The sequence below is a fragment of the Lissotriton helveticus genome, chromosome 11 (assembly GCF_964261635.1).
Source record: "Lissotriton helveticus chromosome 11, aLisHel1.1, whole genome shotgun sequence".
NCBI classification, from domain to species: Eukaryota; Metazoa; Chordata; class Amphibia; order Caudata; family Salamandridae; genus Lissotriton; species Lissotriton helveticus.
This window is the reverse complement of record NC_136072.1, coordinates 56041408-56062228: the sequence shown is the minus strand read 5'-3', so window position 1 is coordinate 56062228 and position 20821 is coordinate 56041408. Positions and strand designations below refer to the sequence as shown.

The 20821-nt window shown below is 46.3% G+C and overlaps 1 protein-coding gene across 1 annotated transcript in view; it reads left to right on the top strand.

Annotated features, from left to right (window-relative positions):
• Window positions 1–20821, top strand: part of LOC144790707 (cytochrome P450 2J2-like) — an 83148-nt gene that overhangs the window by 7887 nt on the left and 54440 nt on the right. Inside the window, exons 3-4 of the mRNA XM_078665427.1 lie at window positions 11468–11617; window positions 14202–14362. Coding sequence (XP_078521553.1) covers window positions 11468–11617; window positions 14202–14362 — 311 coding nt within the window. The remainder of the gene's footprint in view (window positions 1–11467; window positions 11618–14201; window positions 14363–20821) is intronic.

Here is a 20821-nt window from a genome sequence, read left to right as displayed (position 1 = left end):
GTTCAGTCGTCACCAGCACTTGTCAGCACCGGAACTAGTGATAGTCCACCACATGGTGACGCTGTCTGTTTAATTTTGTGTTTATTATGTCAAATCCCATTGAAAATTAATAATACCAGCCTCTCGCACCATTGTTATAGCTTTGTGTGGCCTGAAACAGTCTGTATTGTCACACTTGCAGGAGTGTGATGGTTAGGTGTTATATTGGTAGTGTCATTGGCAGCACTGGCAGGGGCAAATTAAGCACTGCCAGGTGGTAATACATGGCATGAATGTGTTTGCATATTTGTCATGATGCATTTTGTTGAGGTGATATGTTGTGTTGGTTTTTGTGCTAGTTTGTTTTAGTGCCCCATTACTCCATTGTGTTGTTGGTGCATTTTGTGGTTGATATTGTGTTGCGTTCAGTTTCGCCGTTTTCGCCTTGTTCCCTGTTTTGATTCTATTGGTCTGTTATTTTGTTTGGCTTTATGTTATTGTTTTGTGTTCTGCATTTACTCTAAAGATGCTAGCAAATGTTTCTACATTTACCGTCCAAAGTAGCACCTGCCTTTAAAGGTGGGGTGACAAACATTTACCACGGTGTAAGGCAGTAAAATACGCTGCTCGAGCTATTCAGATGTTATGTTATAGAATTTTGTCCTGCAGTCCTATGTATCCATCAACAGTCCCACCGGGAGCAGCCTGCTAGCTGCTCAGCCCCATCCATCCAACTTTCACTCTGCTCCAGTCATCCAAGCATTCCTCACACAGCCCACACACCAACATTCCACTCAGAGCATTCACACAGGTTGAGCAGCTAGGGACAAATTAACATAAGAGATAGATAGCAATGGGAGATTACTACAAATGTATAAAGCAATCTGCCTCCTCAGAAACCGGGCATCCCAGCGCTAATCTCAGAAGAGACCAAACTGTAAGGAAAAGCCAGGACAAAAAAACACAGAGCACTTAGATAGAGAACAGCCAGGTCTTCAGAGATTTCCTAAAAGGACTAGTGGTTCTGAATGCCCATCAATGGTAAAGGAAGAGCATTCCAGGGGACAGAGGTTTTAGAGCGGAATGATCAGCCGCCCGCCCTTACTCTTCTAACACCTGGCACACATGATAAGTTTTGATCAACAGAAGGACTGTGAAGGAAGGTATGGCATCAACAACTTGGACAGAAAGGGGTGCCCCAGAGAAAACAAGATCTTATGGACCGAACACAGAGCCTTAAACTGAACAAGCTTGTCCACCTGGAGCCAGTGCAATCTGCGAATAGCATCTGCAACCGGGCAGACACTAGGTCCTACAACTGTGATACAACTTGTGAAATCCTTCTCAGTGAGTAAGATATAGAAGATGTGAGCCTCTTTCTACTGGATGCATGTAGAGTTAACCCCTTGCATGCGGGGCGGATTCCCCCGCTGTGCTGGGGGGAGAGGGGGTGCGCACAGCGCCCCGGTACTCATGACAAGCTCAGCTCGTCATGAGCCACGGTGGTCGTGTGCTCATGACGAGCTAAGCTCACCATGACCACACCCGTTCCTTTAGAACGCTCGCACAACAGGGGAATTAGCTCAGCGTGCGAGCGTTCCAACGGTCACGACGAGCTCAGCTCGTCATGAGCACACGAGCACCGTGGCTCATGGCGAGCTGAGCTCGTCATGAGCATCCAAGGGGTTAATGCAGAGAATTAAACTTTAAGAAATGATTGAGATGAGGGTGCCTGGTCTCTGATTATATCAATCAATGCAGCTTGTTCATATTACAAGGGTAAAGAAAATGGCGTCCCCTGGACTAGTGGCTTCCCCATGTGTAATTTTCAAAATATGAGTAAACCGAATGGCTAAGAATTACACACAGGTGCCCCCAAGTGTGTTATAGTTTTAATAATTGTGCTCAGCATAGCACGGTGAGAATGAGCCAGTGCCAAGTGTAAGAGATTGAATCATTTAACCCATTAAGTCAAGGGTTTAGCAATGAGCAGAGCTGCACAGAGGCAGACTAGAAATGTTATATTGTTTCTACAGGGTTAAAAAGCAATGTCAGTGTGTATAATACATATGAGAAGCACATACCTTATTTAGGATTTGATTATACTTACGACATAGCAGTAAGGTGAGCATAGTGTATAATTGTCCGGGTACTCCAGACTCCCAAGAGCTCCTGTTCCTGGGGGGGCAGTCCGCACTGCACCCGTGGTGTGAACTCACCCGCGGACCGTGTGGCAATCGACTGTCTGCCGCGACGAGAGTCCAACATCCGAACTCCTGGACCCAGACCCTAAAATTTACCTCTGATAAGGTAAAATCACCTTTGCAGCAGTTCGAAAGATGCTTTTAGTTGCGAGGGAAGTTTTCGATGCAGCCTGACCCCAAGATGGTGGCCGTTTGACGACCGCTGGGGGGACACAGAGCATTCTCATGTACAACTGGTTTTTATCACCCGGCGTCCTCTCACTGCGTGTGGCCTGACCCTAATATGGCGCCCAAGTTTACTCGTAGCTGCAGCCTGCTTTGCACTGTTCTGGTGCCCACTGCAATTTAATGCCACCCGAGTCAGTCTCCGTTGTGAACTGAACCTATCCACCAGATAGCCAGCATTGTCTGAGGATCTTTACTGCCATTTGTTTTGGTGACACAGCATTGTTGGTCATATAGTTATTTCTGCATGCCAAATCAGTGGGAGGAGCCTAATCTTGATGGCCGCAAGAGCTTAGAGCTCCAGAGCACGACCGCGCAATACCACATGAATCTTGGGTGGCCAAATCAATCTCCCGAGCACATGATTCCACAGATATACAGCAGATGCGCTTTGGAGGCGGGGAGCTTTTAGGACTTGCTGGTGCCTAGTTTGGTCCCATGTAATAATGGGGACTGGCCGAATGTAACATCAAAGTCAGAATTCCCTTGGTCAACCATAAGATGGCTGACACAGTGGTCCCTACCATGTTGTGCTATTACTCTAGGACAAAAACCGGACATCGAATTGACCTTCACCTATTCCCCATCAAGACGTAGAACCTGCTGAACCTACCTCCGACTGCGGAGACCTAGCTATCTGACCAATGCCCGGTGGAGCTACCTGATAGCTATAGAGGAGATGGGTTGTGGACTTCCCCCTCGACCTTCACCTACCCAGCCGGACTTTGGACAGTCTTTACTTCGTCTCTCCATCGTAGCTCCCTCTCACCTCTTTACCCTAGGTGGGGTAAAGAGGTGAGATGTTTTTCCCTGGAGACCTAGCTATTTGGCCAATGCCCGGTGGTGCTAATGGATAGCTATAGAGGAGATGGGCTGTGGACTTCCCCCTCAGCCCTCACCTACCCAGTCGGACCTTGGGCAGACTTTCCCTTTGTCTCTCTGTCGCATCTCCCTCCTACCGCTTTACCCTACCCCTTACCCTTCTTTTACTCCATTTCCTAGTCTTCTATGCTCCTTAAATGTTTTTGTCTGTAACTAATGTAATTGTAACTGAAGTAACTCTGTAACATTGTTGAATCTCATGTAAAGCGCTCTGATACACTCGGGTCTAGACAGCGCTATATAAAACTCATTAAATAAATAAATAAATACTCCAGACTCCCAAGAGCTATGCCACATGGGAAGCCAGGGAAGTACCCAAGATATAGGTGAATCTTATACACGAAGATCATTAGTGCAAGTTTGAGCAATGGAGTGTATACATCAATGTCAAAGATTGAATATTGTATGTTAGCAATGGAGTGTATACATCAATGTGAAAGATTACATATTGTATGTTAGCAATGGAGTGTATACATCAATGTGAAAGATTGAATGTTGTGATAATGAGAACGCGATTCATACGGAAAGCGTCGCGTATGAGCAATTCGTATGGAGAGCCACACAATCACATAAGCACCATACCCCTGCAATCATGGGGTGTACGCACCGTACCCCTACGCACCGTACCCCTACGCACTGTACCCCTATGCACCGTACCCCTGCAATCATGTGGTGTACGTACCGTACCCCGCAATCATGGGGTGTACACACCATACCACTACGCACCATCTCCTGCAGTCATGGGGTGTATGCACCGTACCCCTATGCACCTATGCATAAATGTAAATGTGGGATACTTGTAAAGCGCACTGTTACTCTACCCAAGTGTCCTGACGCTGTAGACCGCTGGGGAACCCGTCCTGGTTTTCCCTGTGAGATGGTCCCTTTCTGGGTATCTCCAGGGTGAAACCAGGCATCCCCGGCGTCTGTGGGGGGCCGTTGTAGAGATGAGGCAAGCTTAATGCCCAGAGTTACCGAGTGTGTTCCCTGGTAGAGTAGGCACTGAAGCGAGAATTATCGAGTCCGTTGACCCTGGTCCAAGACCCTGCCGCGTCGGGAATTGAACCCTGGTCCCGGGCCGTTCTCTGCTTACAGGTCTGCCGCCTCTAACCAGTGAGCCACACCTCTCCCTGTAATCATGGGGTGTACGCACCGTACCCCTGCAATCATGGGGTGTACGCACCGTACCGGGGAGGGTCCGTTTCGTACGCGGTTTGAGTCGAAATCTGCTTTTCCGGACGTTTTGAGCTCCCGTAGAAAAAGAGGTGTACATAGTGTTGATGAGACTAATCATACTTGCTGGGTCGGAAAATGCGTACTGCGCGTTTGGACGTCGCGTACTGCGTGTTCCGAATGCGATTTGTACGGATTTTTAAGTCGTATGGTCTTTCATACGATTCGTACGGAGATCTGCTTTGGGTCTGAATCGTACTTCATCGTACATACGGGGACGTTTAAGGGTACGATTCGTACGGGAAATATGCTCCGTACGGATATTTGTAAGGGATTTTACCGAATCGGAATCGGACCCTTAGTTTATTTACGTAGTACCCTACAACACCACAAAACTCACAACCCACATCAAAAAAATAAATCTATTTGTACACTTAACATAATTAATTATCAATTTCTCAAATACTATTAATAAAAAACAAATTAATGACACAATTAAAATGAATTTTCAATTAAATAACTAATAGTATTTAACAACTAATTATAAAGTAAAAAAATGATTTTCCCACCACCCTTACCCCTGTACACCAAACCCCCCACACAAAAAGGGAATTAAACAATTACCATCATTAATTATCAATTCATTCATTAATATTAAATATCAACTAATTATACATTAATTAAAAATGGGGGAGGAGCCATGCTCGCGACCGTGATGGCCGCGTTGTAGCTCGGCTCCGTCAACCTTCCTGCCTGAACTATCTATCCTGCACCTTATCCTGCCCCGAGAAGTCTTATTTGCTGGAATATGGACTTATGACGTTTTGCTGGCACTCACCGTCTGCTCCGGATGTTCCTAGGTGCCGCGGATCCTGAGCTGCGCCCTTGTTCGCTTCGTGGCCTCCGGGGCGGGCAGGCCTGGGACTCGTCTGCGGCGCCCAGGCGGGGCGGAGCGCCGGGGCCGACCCCTTGGTGGAGGAGCGGGGTCGGTCGGAGCGGCCATTGTGCGGTTGGACCGGTGGCGACTGACCGGGCCTGGTCTGGCTGTCTGGGGACCTGGTGGTGGAGTGCTGCCTTCCACGGACGGGGGTTGACCGAATGGGCGACTCGTCTCTCCTTTGTTCTCCTGTCCGGCCATCTTGAAACCCTCCGCCCGGTCTCGGCGGGCGGCGCCCGTGGGTCGGTGGTGCCGGCTGCCTCAATATTCTGGTGGCCCGCCTTTTTGCCCTGAGGGTTCCATTGCTTGTCGCCGGCTTGTTCCCATCGAGCTCTGTTGGTGGCCGGATTGGGGTCGGAGATTGCCGCGGCCGCGCCGGGCTGCAAAGATGGCGGCCCGCACCCTGCATCTACGCCCAGTTGGGGACGGCGACATCGGCTCGCCGCACGGCACGTTTGCTGAATACCGTAAAGGTGAGCCTACAGTCGGCGACGTCTACGCCGCCTTGTGTTCCTGGCGTGCTTCCATGACTGTGCCTGTCGATGGGCTGGATGGTAGCCTTTGTTCTGGGCTCGTTGGGCCGTCCCCTGCGTGTATGGCTTCGCCGCTTCAGGGTGCTGCGGTGCCTTTCCTGGACATTGAAGATACTAAGGCCACCGCTTGTTTGGACGTACAGATGCCTGCTGCCTGGTATTGTCAGGAGTTCTTCCCTGTGGTGGATGCATTGGAGAGCCTCCAGCCGAGATCCGCCCGGATCTGTCTCACCGGGCCCCCCGGTGATTATTTGCCTCGGCCTGCCGAGCGGAGATCCTGTAACTGTTTCACCGGGGCAATTTTTTTCCCTTGGTCTGTGGAGCTGCGCTTGAGTTGCCTGCTGCTGTTGCCGTCCTTTTTTGCTCATCCGGTCCGAAGCCGTTATAACTTGTGTAGTAGCTCGACGTTTGGAATCCCTGCTTTTCGCCTCTGGCCCCTCATGTTCTGATTCTTTGTGCACTCTGTGCCTATGGCACTGGACAGACGAGGACAGGGTTGAGATGAACTTGCACCGCCGGACTATTACTTTGTGGCGTGGCCGGATAACCGCCTTGCGGCTCTACATGTATGATTGATTCCTTTTCATGTTCCTGGCACCTGTTTATTGTTTTGAAATGACTTCATCTTCTCGTGGGCTTTGAATGTGCTCGGACGGGAGAGTTGGGGGTTGATAGTTTTGATTATGTGACTCCTCTCCCGATAGTTTTTTCCTTCCTTTCCCCTTTCTTTCTTTTTGCCTATATGGTTTCTTCCTTACTTTTTGACTCTTCTATATTTCGGGTTTCCAGTTAGGGCGACAGGCACGCTGCTGGGGGGTAGGCCGTAGCCTTCTGCAGGGGTGCAGGGTGGGGTGGGTGGGGGGGGGGGGTCTGTCTTTTTGTTTTTCTTTTGTTCTTGGTTCTATGGCTCTTGTGTATTCTTTTTCTGGACGCTGCGTCTGCATGTAGGCCTCCTGGGGTGTTTTTTGCCAGCGTGGGCCCACGGCCTCCCTGCCACCGATGTTCATTGCGTATCCATTACTCCTGTTTCCTTTGGCTCCGTGGGCTGCCCTTTTTTTGTGTGCTTACTTGCCATGGGGCACATGCTGTGAGGCCGCGTCCTCTTTTCCCTGTTTTTTCAACCCTTTTTCCTGATGTTCTTTCCCCTTTTTCCCCTTTCTTCTCTCTTTCCCCTGGGTCGATGTAGCGGATGGCTTTGTATTGCAATCCTGACTTTCTTTCTACGTATTGATGCGTATTTTTGTAGTAACGGGTGGGCGTTGGGCAGTGGATGGTATTGTTTGCTGATGTGGGACTCACGTTTTGCCCTTGCTATAATGTAGCTGTTCTTTTTTTGAAACTCGCTGTGTTTTGTTTCACTGCCTGTTGACGACCCGCCACGGACTTTTGGACCTTAATAACTGCAATGTTCCTGCTACTCACCCTATTATATTATAAAATTAACCTTCACTTTTCCTTCTCACTGTGGTTTCCTTGTGGCTATCTGCCTCGCTTTGTTGCATCTGTTATATCGGAGACCTGCTGGAGTTTCTTTCCTGGCCTCTGTGCTAATACAGTGTGGTGGCCGGCCCGATGGGTTGTAGGCCCGTATTTGTCAGCTATATCTGCACAATAAAGGTTTTCAAAAAAAAAAAAAAAAATGTATTACTTCGCACTCTTTACCCCTAAAATCCCCACAACCTGCACCTAAAATAAATGACATAATTTCCATATTTAATTATCAATTAATTAATTAATATTAATTAACAACTAATTAATAATTCATTTGAAATACCACAATTATCACTACAAAATATCAATTAAATAAATATTAGGAAATAAATAATAACCATTAATTTATTATAATTAAATTACTTCCCACCTTATTCCCCTATACACCCACAACGGAAATAAAAACGCACAATTTTATTAAAATACAATTTATAACTACGAAAAATGTAACACATTTATTAAAAAACCTAAACAATAGTTATACAAAAAAATACATCACATACATTTCAAATATATATTAACATCCATAACACTATTTAAAAAATCGATATTTTAAACAACTATATTTTTGCAAATAATATTACTAACTTCTACATTTCGGAAATCAAAATTACTTCTTACAGTCGATATTCTTTCCCACGATATTCTTGCTGTCAATATTTCTGTGTCACAATATTTACAACTCGATAATTGTAAGTCGATATTAACAACTCATTATTTTGTGTAAATACCACCAGGCGTAGCTTAGAGGTAATGTGTATAGTATTTGTGCAGCACCTAAACAGTGATAAAGTGATAACAGGACACAAGAAATGTCCCACACCAATTTAGAAAAGTAGAATACAATTCAATGAATAAAGTGTTACAAGAATGGCAAAAATCCATCAGTAGAACTCGAGATATGCAATTTTAATCTTAGGTAAAAGTAATGCCATAAGTGCAAAGTGCCAAATAAGGGTATCTGGTAGTGCCAAACCGGGACAAGTTAACAAATTCAAACTAATTGCAATGGAGTGTGGAACAGGTACAGGACTGAGTTTAGCCCGCTGGACTATGTACCTGGTGGTATTTGTACTGAGATGCGTGGTCCTGCGTCGCATTGCATCTACTTGTGTCAGTCCCAATGGAGCCACCGATCAGGAGCTGTGAGGTACTGTGTTGAGGTGCGTTGCACTGTGTTGGTTCCGATGAGGTGGCTGATCATGACCTGCTAGATGCTGTGATGCACGGTCCTGTATAGAGATGCATCATGCTGCATCGATTCCAGTGAAGCCGCCAATCAGGAGCTGCGATGCAAGGTTCTGTGTTGCGCTGTGTTGAGATGCTTCACGCTGCTTCGGTCCTGAGGGAACCTACAGTGGGACCAGGAGGAGTACACTCAGGTGCCAGCCAACAGTCCAGGCCCTGGAGGGTTCAGAACTCACTCTAGCAGAGGCCAGTCGCAGGGCCTAGGCAGGTCCATTTGAGTTTAGTCACCTGGGCAGATGCAGGACAGGTCTCTGGATCTTGTTATGCCCCTGTTGCTCAGAATAGGAGGAACGTCATCCTGCCGTGGGAGTCACTCTGGTGGTTCTGGGTTCAAGGAACATGTCCATTCTTCCTTACTCAAGTAGCAGAACAGGCCTTCTTGCAACAGGGAAGTTCTTACAGCAGCAGGGCAGTCTTCTGAGTCAGAAGAGTTGGTCTGAGGTTCCAATATTTATACCTGGTGTGAGCTTTGAAATGGGATAAACTTCTAAACTTCCCCCCACATCTGGCTCTGGAATTTCCTTACTTCCCCTCCCCTGGCTCCGAGGAGTCTGGCTTGACAATGGAATAGTGTGAAGTCCTTTGTAAGTGTGCTGAGGCAGCCACATTGAAGTGTGAGTGTAGTAGGTGATAGCTCCGCACTCGTATTGCGTCAGGATGGCCATGCTGCCAACACCCAGTCCCCCCTTTGTGAGGCTGTCTGGGAGGAATACACAAAGGCTAACTGCCAGCTACACCTAGTCATGGGACCCGAGATACAGGCTGCAGGTAGCAAATGAGGGTTTTATATTAAAATAATTATATGGTTAAGAGTTTTTTGTACTACCAGGACATGTAAAACATAAAATATATGTTGAGCTTTTTAATAACAATGCATCCTGTCCTAGGCACTGCCTAGGGTCTTCTTTAGATGTGACTTATATGTAATATAAAAAGGAAGTTTGGCAAGGGGGTTATTTGGCCAAGTCGAATTGGCAGATTAAAACTGTCAGCAGGCAGCAATGGAACGCCTGGGACATGTTTTAAATGGCTACTTAAGTGGGTGCCATAATAAGTGCTGCAGTTCCACTAGTTAATTCACAAATAGTGTTCCCTGAGGAATCGTTTCTCAAGTCTTTTGACTGGTCACAAAAAGTGATCTTATTAATTATCTACAAATATTGACTCATATATACCAACACAGATGTATTGAAGTTAAACCAAGTAAATTGTGTTTTAACAAGTTGTACATGTCATTAGTACAAGCCCCATTGTATATACCAAAATTCTAAGCCATGCATAAACACGTTTAAATGTAAACACTGGTGCCACCATATAATCCCATAGTCTTTAAAATATCCGTACAATATAGGGATCTACGGCAGCGTAATCAATCCTCTTAACAAAATTGGTTTCGGAAAAACAAATTTCCCATCAAATTAAGTTACAAAATAATTTTTAGAGAATCCATATGAAACCGAACATAACACAAAATGTGACTATTGATGCTAAGGAAGATGAGTTGTTGATTTTTCGCTCTCAGGTGGCCAACCTCAGGACTCAACGATGAATAGACAATCAATCCTGTATGTAGCTGCTTCCAACACAATTCAGCTGCCACCCCTAATACATGATTCATGCTATATCCATCTTACATACGGGTCTATTTCTTTAATACTCCATAGAGTGACATCCGGACAAGTTCTCCGGTCCAATCAAATGGTTGGAAAAGATGGATATAGCATGAATAAAAATAAATCAGCTAAGGCTTGTGCTGATGTCCTGTGGTGTTATCACATCTCATAATGGACATAGGCTTTTAGTAGCCTTCAAAGAAAAAAACTGACCTTGGAATCCACTCTCTGCAGTGGTTTCCAGCTAATTTTTCCTACAACTGTAGGATATCGGCACCTCACCAGGTGACCGTGTGAAGGTAGAGATGTTGGCAGGTCGGTGAATATTTTGTTGATCCCTTGCCTGCCGGTTTAAACTGCACTCCTTTTAGTGTCTTAAACGGTTAAGCCTGTATGTGGCTGGCAAAGTCTTGGTTCTATTTAATTTCTCTGAAGGTTTACACCCAGGAGCTTGCAAAGTTGAATGTATGCTGTAGCGCAAAGACTCAGAGACAAATGGAAGGTACTTGTCTGGTCCTATGGTCCATCAAACTTTGCCAGACGAAGGACCTCATTGGCTAAGAGCAGAAGTTAGAAGAGATAGTTCAGGCAGATCCCTGAGGTGAGCAGCACAGGGGCCAGTCATCCTACAGAAAAGTCTGAACATGATAGCGGGAGAAGAACTTTAGATCTTCATCACACAAAGATATGGAATCTATAACTGTGCTCTACATCCAACAGGAAGGGGTCCATTGCTCTCTTACAAGGAAACTGTCTGCAGAATTATTAAGGAAGGCAATGATCAGTGAGTTGACGTCTTTCGATGCAAAACAGTCTTGTGCCTAGAAACAAACCATCCAGGCTGATGAGGGCTGAAAGCCCGAAACCGGTCCTTGGATGCTTGTTTCCAGTCCAAGGAGGACCTGGCTTGGCAGTTCGCGCTGGACTGTTCCCATGGGGCACAGGGTCAAGACTGATTTGCATATGGCTGGGTTCAAACTGGAATGGCATGGTGAGCAAAAAAACGATGGATTTAGGCCCGGATCTCTGTACTGGGGTGAATGTTTGACATTGTTCTGCATTATTTCCATCACCTGTTGTTTTTGCATAGAAACAAACTATAGCATGAATAGCACTTGCTGCACATAGATACATCTTGACACTGGCAAGTTATAACCTACTGTGTCTGTGTGATGAGTTCAGGTATCATTGCATCAAATGGACTCATCTGGAAGCAGCAGAGACGGTTCAGCATCTTCGCCCTGAGGAGTTTGGGAAAGGGCAAGAGAAGCCTGGAAGAGCGGATACAAGAAGAAGCCCAACATCTTCTGGATTTAATTGCTGCCTCGAAAGGTAAACTCCAAATATGTATGTGCAGTATGTCTATGTGGGTGTTAAAGTACTCATTAGGATAAAGTGCCTGGATATCCTATCAGGTGATCAGGTGCTCTTCATAAATCCTGATTGATTGATTGAAGGGAAACAGCGTTTAGAATGCTGTCGGTACAACGCGGTGCCAATACAATGCAGTCAGTACAACAACCACGTTGTTACCGTGCATACCATTACAACAAAAGTCATTACAACGACTTGCTGTAGGGGGCTTTAGGTGTTGGTTTCTAAATCCAACACCTTCCCTACTGTTGCTCAGACTGGAGTTGGAATAGTAAATTATACTATTCCAAACTCCAGCGCCCCCGAGAGCAAGTCGTTGTAATTACTTGCATTGTAATGGTACGCGTGGTAACAACGCGATCTTTGTACTGAGCCCGTTGTAAAGGCATGCATTGTAAACGCATGTGTTGTAATGTCATATATTATTGATTGGAGGGTGGTGAGTCAATACTTAATAATAGGCCCTTAAAACAAACAGAATTCAGATAAAAAGACACTGAGGACTCTATTCATTTGTATCATTAATTTGCTATTAAAGTGCTTCAATACTGAAGTTTCATGGCACTGAAAATGAAAAGTGACAGCTGGAAGATGGAAGAAAATAGTGAGTAAAAAGCCAAGTTTTATACATCCTTCAAAATGTTGGTAAACATGATCCAGTGTATAAATCCACAAAACCTGATTATTCAAGAACAATAATTAATTAAGGGATATAAGGAGCAGTTTAAACACTATCCCTGCTCACGGGCTGACTTTTACAATTATTGCCATTCACCTCCCGATCCAAGTGTTCAGTTTCCACTATTTGTCAATACACCAAGCGGCATTTCATCTTGTAAATAGCAAGAGAAAAATTGTGTGAAAGGTCAGAAAGTACCTCACGCAAGCATCACCAAGGGAGCTGCTGGTTGGTACTCATCAGTTTGCCCACGCAATCATCATCAGTAACTTTCATAACCATAAAAAAAAAGGAAAGTGTCCAAATTTTGAGAGGTGAAGAAAAGAAAGAAGTGATGTGTATAAGAATGCATTATAAGTGCTTGTGTCATTCTATATCAACTGGACCCCGTTGTGGAAAGAAAGAAAGAAATTTGCTTCTCCAAGCTAATAGGCCTATCTCACAGATTGTGGTCCTGTTGGACCGGGAGGGGAACCCCAAACGCTACCGCATAGTGGTGAAAGGCTACTGCCTTTACCATGAGTTAAGCAGCATGAGCGCATACTGTGTTCTGATCTGTAGGAGTGATGAGGTCCTCTTTAACCTGTCACTAGAGTGAGGCCTACAGGCTTACACATTCAAAGTTCCGCTGATGTGTGCTTAACTCACCTCGTAGCCTGCATCAGGTTGTTGTGGAGTGCTGTGAAGTGTGCGCATTATGAATGCATGTGCTGAATGTGTGTGTGCCTGTGAGTGATACAATACTTGAAGGGTATAGCGCTGTGCAGTGCATGCATGATAAATGTATGTGCTGCTTTATATGTACCTGTGAGTGGTAGGGACTCAAGGACTTACTCTGCCAGGAGGAGCCACCGTGTGTGAGGAACCCAGGATCACCAAGTTCAGCCCACCTGGGCAGAATGAATTAACCTCAACCAACCACTGCAGCTCCTTCGCCTGCAGAAGGGGTTCACTTAGGAACTTCGGATGCACCGATCCTGCAGGTGAGGAGAAGACTGAATTTGGGAACTGCCTACAAAACCCTAGAGCTCTGGCCTCAGGGGGACTGTGTAGGTGTGTGTGACGGATGAGTCCATGAAAATGTTCTCAGCCTTGAGAGGAACTGCCATGACAGTGGTTCCTGATAATTTCAAGAGATGTCTGCAGGGCCAGAGGGCATCTCTCAATTTGGATACAGCTTGTCCATTAGGGAGATGAAGTATTTTACTCCATTGCCCTTACAGACATAGAGTTGTCCGCCGAAGCCTAACTCAAGCCTTAAGCTTTTCGGCGCTGTGGAGCTGTGCTCATGGCGAGCTGAGCTCGTCATAACTGCCACGGAACACCCACGCGGGGATAATTCCCCTCCTGTACGGGGCGTTCCATTGAGTGGGCAGAGTCGTGACGAGCTCAGCTCGTCATGAGCACACCTCATCTGTGCAGTGTGACGAGCTGAGTTTGTCCCGAGCACCGCGGTGCCGCACGCGGGCCCCCTCCCCCCCCCCCCCCCGCACCGCGGGGGAATTAGCCCCGTGGGGAAGGGCTTAAGTAAACGGCTCATGTTTTCATACAAGGATAGTAACCCATTGATGTTCAATTTTTTCTGATCATTATGCATTTGCTTTCTGTTTGTTGGGCTATTAATTTATTGAGTTTTCAATGACATAGATTGACAAGTTAAACAACATAATAATATGTTCATTTCTTTCTGTTATCTGATGATATAAACACCGAAGACCACTTTAGTGTCATTGATTATTCATGGTATAAAAAATGTTGTGAATTGTTTTGAAGCATTGATTGTACTTTTTTATGTTAACCACTTTTAGCAATGCTGATACTTTTCTTACTTCACATGACTTTTTCCTCTCTGGTTTATCGCAGGGAACCTCCTGGATCCGTTTTTTCCAATTGTCATCTCTGTCTCCAATGTGATTTCCGCTGTCACCTTTGGGCACCGCTTTTCCCTCAATGATCAGATTTTCCACAACCTGATCCATGCCACCGATCTTGTCATCAAGTTTTTAGGCAGCGTCTATGGCAGGGTGAGACACATAACCTTTTTTTACTCTTTTAAATAAAACCCTATGATCCAAAGGGGTCAGCCACATTGTGCTAAAGGGGCCATCTAATGTAGAGAAATATAAAAGTTATTTTTAAATAGTTCTGCCTCACTAACAATCGTCAATAATAGTCAATCCCGAATGTTTCTTTGTTTGATGTATGATTGGGTTTTAAGACATATTACCACTTCATTCATTGATTGACCCCTAACGCATGGTATGTGTATCAATTTATTTAGACCCTCAAAAATTTTAAAATGCAAAAACCTAGGTAAGGCAGTGCAAATATTAGCCTGGTCTAAACTATGAAGGTGGAGTCTGCCATTATAGTTTGAAATATTATTTAATTTTGTATGGGGAATTAAAGACAAGGGTTGTGATGTGTGCCTATTGACATCTAACATTTTCCAAGAGTCAGTATTCATGCTATTATTTCAGTCTCTATGTGGGGTCCCTTGGAGTGAAACTATTTCCTCCAGAAAGCAACTTCAGCACTGCTGTTTACTGCTATTTAAGCCTTCATACTCTCGCATCTGGATGGTGGCAATGCCCAGGGGCGGCCTTAGGCATGTGCAAGCTGTGCACCTGCACAGGGCCACCAATCCCCAGGGGCCACCACGCCAATATATATCCTTAATATAATAATTCTCTGAGGATGGATACATATTTGCGTGGCGGCCGCTGGCAGGGATTTGGCGGCCTCCGGCTCTGTTCCACTTCCAAACACCCTGACCCCCCCTCTTCACTGGCCTCCGTGCTCTGCCCTGCCCGGACCCCCTCTTCCGGGGCCCCCTACCTATGCTCCCTGCCCTGGGCCGCCATGAGCCTAGAGCCCCCCCTGCAATGCCCGTATCCGCAGCCTCTAAGGCTCCGCTCTTGCTTAATACACACCACTGTGAGCCTCATCAAGATACTGAAGAAGTATGACCATATCAACTTCGCCAGGATGGAACTTCACTGCCTCGTCTCAGCGCACATTTTTTTCAAAACGTCTGGATCATCGTGAAGCTATTGTGACCATCAGACCTGCCAATCTGGCTAGCAGGCCCTCCAGCTCCATTGGCTCTAGGTACACTCGTTTCCAGGGCATCGTCAAACTGAATACAAAGAAGTGAAAAAAAGAAACAAAACAAGGCAGCAGGAGTTCTCAATCTACACACCCAGAACCTGGAACAACAGCCCAATGTCCATCAGATACACCTGAACCCTGCTCCAAATTAGGAGATAGCAGAATACACATTTCGTTGAATGTACAATACATCTTGATGAAGTAAAGGCTCACTCTTAGGTCCAAGCTACCCTCCAATTACAGGTTGACTGTTTCTTTTCCTTGACCCTGTTCATTGCTCCATTTGCTTCCTGCCATGACACCAATACGTAATGACTCCTTTGGTACAAGCTGCAACTCCAGGTGCCTGGTTAGCGTCATTGCATTTAGGTGTCTGAATAACAAGCTTCTCTGTCAAAAACAATTCCTTTTTTTTTTATCATTTCCACCCTCAAAATTTCCTTGTGCGTCTTCTCCCTCCATAGTGATCACCCCAGTGGCTCTGTATTGACCCTTTTTTTCGAGACGCTCCTAGAGAACTTCCCGCTTTCATAGCACCGCGATTTTCTCTGAAGCCGCACTGGTTTCTGGGGACAACAGACCATCATTTAACCATGCTTTAAGATCGTCGAGCAAAAGACTTGCAAAGAGTTTAGCATCAATGTCTGTAAGGGCTATGAGGCGACAGTGGCAAGGTTGCAATTGTGAACTTCCCTTGAAGATCGGTTAAATAATCTGGGATCCAATTTGACGCCAAACAGAACCCAAACAGTGGAGATAGTACCATGGATCAGATCTGATGGGAGGGCGTTAGGGCCAGGCGCCCAGTCTTTCCATATTCGCTCAAGTTTAAGTCTAGTGTGTTCCTCTGACAAGTTTAGTCCAGGATACTTTAAGAATTCCGTAAAGTCAAGAGGGTGCCATTGCTGTGGTTGAGGTGATGGTAATGCATCAAGATAAGTGGGGAATCAGTGGATTAGTTATCAGGAAGTGTAATGACCAGTAGGAGATCCAGGCTGATTCAGAGATATTACTGTTTGTGGTTCTTTTACCTCCAATTGATATTTGATTGACCATGGACCAGAAAGGTTTAGTATTCCTCCTATTGCTCACAAATTTTAGAAGGGCCCAAAAGTCATCGATCTTTTTTGATTTTAACAGCCAGATTGGCCGTCTAAATTATCCCCTTGAAATTTTTTGTTTTAATTTTGTCATGAGGGAAAAGGATTTTTCTTTTTAAAGGTGGCGCGTATTGTGGTTCACTTCCCTTTTCAGAGCTTTCTGGATCCTAGATAGTTTGAATTTGGCATTGGGCTCCGATGTGTTTATACATTCATAGTGAACGCATTGAAACTTCAGCAGTAATTGGTCTACAAGAGTGGCTCATTGCTCAATGGGTGAACTGGGAGTTGACACGATTACTTTATGTTGCATTTGAGTAGAATTCATTGTCTCAGAACTTATCCTATTGTCCTATTTCAATCTTTTGAGGTTTTTAATGTGCACACAAGTGCTGGTAACAAGTGCAGCATTCAATTTGGTGGCACAAATGGACAACAAGGCCAGACTGGCCGTAGCGGGCACCAGGCATTAGAAGGGTGGGGGGCTTTTCTGACCAGTGGGGACCAGTTTTGCAGCAGTACTGCAATATCAGCCCCCTGTAACAAAAGCGGCAGTGGTGCTTGTACAAACAAGCACCCATCCACCCTCTCCCCCCCATAACCTCCCCACTGGTTGAGCAGAAATACCAGGGCTGGTTTCTGTTCCAAGTCCAGCCACGATGGACAAATGCTTTTGTTGCGTTCTAGGGTCACTTTTGGGGTGGTCCCTGTAGGAAAGTGCCCCCTTTTGCATGGTTGCCCCCACTTTTTGCCAAACTGTTGATGCATTTTGACTGAGTGTGCCCTGGGTAGTGTGACTTCTTCACTTTTCTCATTTCACAACCTCTCTCAAAAGCTGTGAACCATTTGGTGATGTCATCGCCTTCCTCAAATTTGGGGACAATCCCTTTGGGGATATTGGGATCATAAGATTGCTCTCTGACCCTATTTGGTATGTTGCTGACACCATTGATGGTAGCTAAGCCCATCTCTGCTCCCTCTTTTTCAAGAACTGGGAGTCTGCTCTCTAGATCTAATCTTTTGTCCAACCTCACTAAGAGGTTGGTCTCCTCATTGAGGCTGTCCTCAATGGGCTCAGGAGCACCTGACCCACCTGTGTGGGATCTACGTGCTGATAGGCGTATTCTTGGAGTCAGGGGCACTGGGGCCCTTTTCTCCCTAAGAAGTGATGTGGTTTGGAAGTTATCCTCATCCTCCTTCTTCTTCCCCCTCTGAAAGGTCTTCGCCTTGCTCAGAGGTGTGGTCCTTAGCATACCCTGCCAACAGCCCCTGCAGCTTTTGTTTGGCGGGATGGGACCCCATGTTGATGTGTTTAACTTTACATAGAGACCTTAACTCCCTGAATTCTAAGTGGAGATAAGGGGTGAGGTTAAGCTCCTCAACAAGGTTCTCTATGTCATCAGTTATATTTTCATTAATAACTGGGTTCTTGTTAAAAGACATTCTACAAAAAGTTTCTAACCCTCTTATGCATAAATACAGTGAGCGTTTATTTTTCTAAAATTTTAAAGGGACTTAACCAAGACCCCAACAAGACTATTAGCAATTTGGAAAAAGTTGTCAAATTCAAAAATCTGAATTTCTTAAGACAGTTTAGGAGTTCTGTTGTGTGATCAGGTGTTGATCAAGTCAGTCCAACAAATGCAGCGTTGTCTATCTCACTGCTGATCCACCAATGTAGGAAGCTGGATCTGTATATACTATAGCAAAGTAAGGTATAGTGAGCACAGAGTTCAGTGGAACCACAAAGGTAGGCAGAGGGAAAAGTAGATAATATAGTAGTCTTTTTGTGGTGGTGTGGGCAAGAAGTACGGCTTTATCAGAGGGTAGTGTTAATCATTTATTGTATACACTTAGGTAAAAAATGATGTCTCCAGTTTCAACAAAAACTGCAGGGTCGGGGACTAAGATCTTCTGGAGGTGACCTCTGGTTGGAGGTGACCTCTGGTTGGGGAGGTAAGTTGGGATGCCTGGGGATGCTGGGATACCGTTGGTTGGGCCACCCAAGGCTATGGGACGTCGGTTGCAGGGGTGTCTTTATGCATCTGGTTTTTCTTACCAGCTCCGGTCATGGTCAGGGGGATCCTCCAGAAAGGGGCTGCACGCGGCGATTGGAGAATTCGAGGTAGGTCAGAGATCACCAGATCTCAGGTCAGGTTCACCAGGGAGGCCTCCTTGTGGTGCTGGCCCACTCGAACTCGGGCCGAGGACGTCTGGTGCGGAGTGGTGCAGACTCTCAGATTTGGCGGGAGCCAGAATCTTAGATGAGCAAACCCGGTGCTAACAGGAAAAAAGTCTTGGCTTGGGAAGGCAGGGCATGTTCTTCGGGTTCTTGGGGGTTGCTGGCTGCAGAACACATCAGGATTTCGCTGGAGCAGGTTTGAGGTGTGGACATGCCGGTAAGGCTGTGGCCAAGATAGTGGCCGCCCTCCTCTTCTTAGTTCACCATGGCTTTTTCAGTCCTTCTTCTCTCTTCCTGTCTGAGGAGGCATGGTTCGGGGTTGCCCCAAGATACTAGATTTAGGGGCGTTACAGGTAGGTACAGGTCGGGACCAATGGGTCCCTTCCTTGGGTTAGGTACACTCCCTTTTATGCTACCCTCCATTGGGAGGCTGGCTTCCCCCATCTGCAAGATGGCGGGGACTGAGCGTTGTGCTTCACCTCGCCTCCCCACCTGAGGAGTCGGGTTGGCAAAGGTAGGCACACCTCTCCTAACTCCACCCCCTTTTGTACCGCTTTTGGCCGCCATAAGTGTGGCAGGGTATGCTCAGACGTGAGTCCCTTGCTCACTTTGCCACTGGATTCAAGCAAGCCGGGCTGAAGACGGCTGGAATGCCAGAAACCGGTCCTCGGAAGCTTGTTTCCGGTCCAGGGAAGACATGGCTTGGCAGTTCGGGCTGGACTGTTCCCATGAGGCACAGGGTCAGACTGATTTGCATATAGCCATGTCTGAACTGGGGTGGCAGAGTGGGCTAAAGAACGGTGATGGATTAAACCCAGATATTTTGACTGGGTGTGAGTGTTTGATTGATTCAGATGCTCCGTTCATCACCACCCCCTTTTGTACGGGTTGGGAAAGGTAGGCACACCTCTCCTAACTTGGTTTCCCTGCCGGTTCTCCTGTCCAAAGTGGGGGTCAGAGCCAGTGGGGGCCAGTTGCTGGGAGCAGCAAATGGTTGGGGTAGCTCACAAAGCGGCAAGCCTTTCAAGCTTCCCCTCTGTGGATCCTGCCCATTCTGGGGGAGGAGGCTTGGCACCTCTGCCCAGGATGTGCATTGTTTCAGGACTCCTTGAGCGGCAGGCTCTTGACCCAGGGTTCCAGAAACATGTCTGGTGGTGGCAGCAGGCGAACAGCCACTCGGCCAGGACACTAGACTCATGTTGCTTTTCAGGGAGCATTTCTAAGATGCCCTGTGGGTGCATTTTTTATTAAATCCCACAGTGGGATCAGTGTGGCTTTAATGTGCTGAGAAGTTTGATACCGAACTTCTCAGTTTTCAGTAAAGCCATTATGATGCTGTGGGGTTTGTAATGATAAACTCCTAGCAACATATACTCTTCATGGGATTACTGCACTTACAATGTCTGAGAATTGACGTAGAAACTGTATGGTACAGGGCTCATGCACCTGTACCCTTGTCACTGGTATAGTGCACCCAGCTATAGGGGTGGCTTACCTATGCCAGGGCAGGGGATTGTAGACATGGCACACAGGGATGTGTGCCATGTTGACTCTTCACTTTCTTCTGCCTCAAAACACGCAACCTGCAAGAGCAGTGTGTGTGTGTGTGTAAAGGTACAGGGTCAGTAAGAGTGGTGCAATATGTACTGCAGCCCTTAGAGGCCTTCCCTGATCACAGTGCCCTTGGTACCTACGGTACCTTTTACATGGGACTAACATGTGGCCAGAGAGTTGCCAATTGTGTTTTAAACACTACAGTTTAGGGAAAGAACAGAGACCCTGGGTACCAGGTTGGTAGGAACCCAGGGCACACTAAGTCAAAGTACATCAACAGTGTGGCAAAAAGTGGGGGCAACCATGCAAAAAGAGGCACTTTTCTGCAGTCCTGAGCGAAAAATTAGTAATGTACCTGAACAAGGTGGCTAAATGCACAGTGAGGTCAATATATCAAACGGACATCTCTGTTGCTCATTTCCAGCCAGGAGGGGGAATCCCCAGTAAAGCAGCCATTTAGCACGCTAACAACCAAAGTTTCACAATCCGACAGGAAGGAGTCTGCGATTTTGCTCTGACGAGTTTTGCCTGGCACC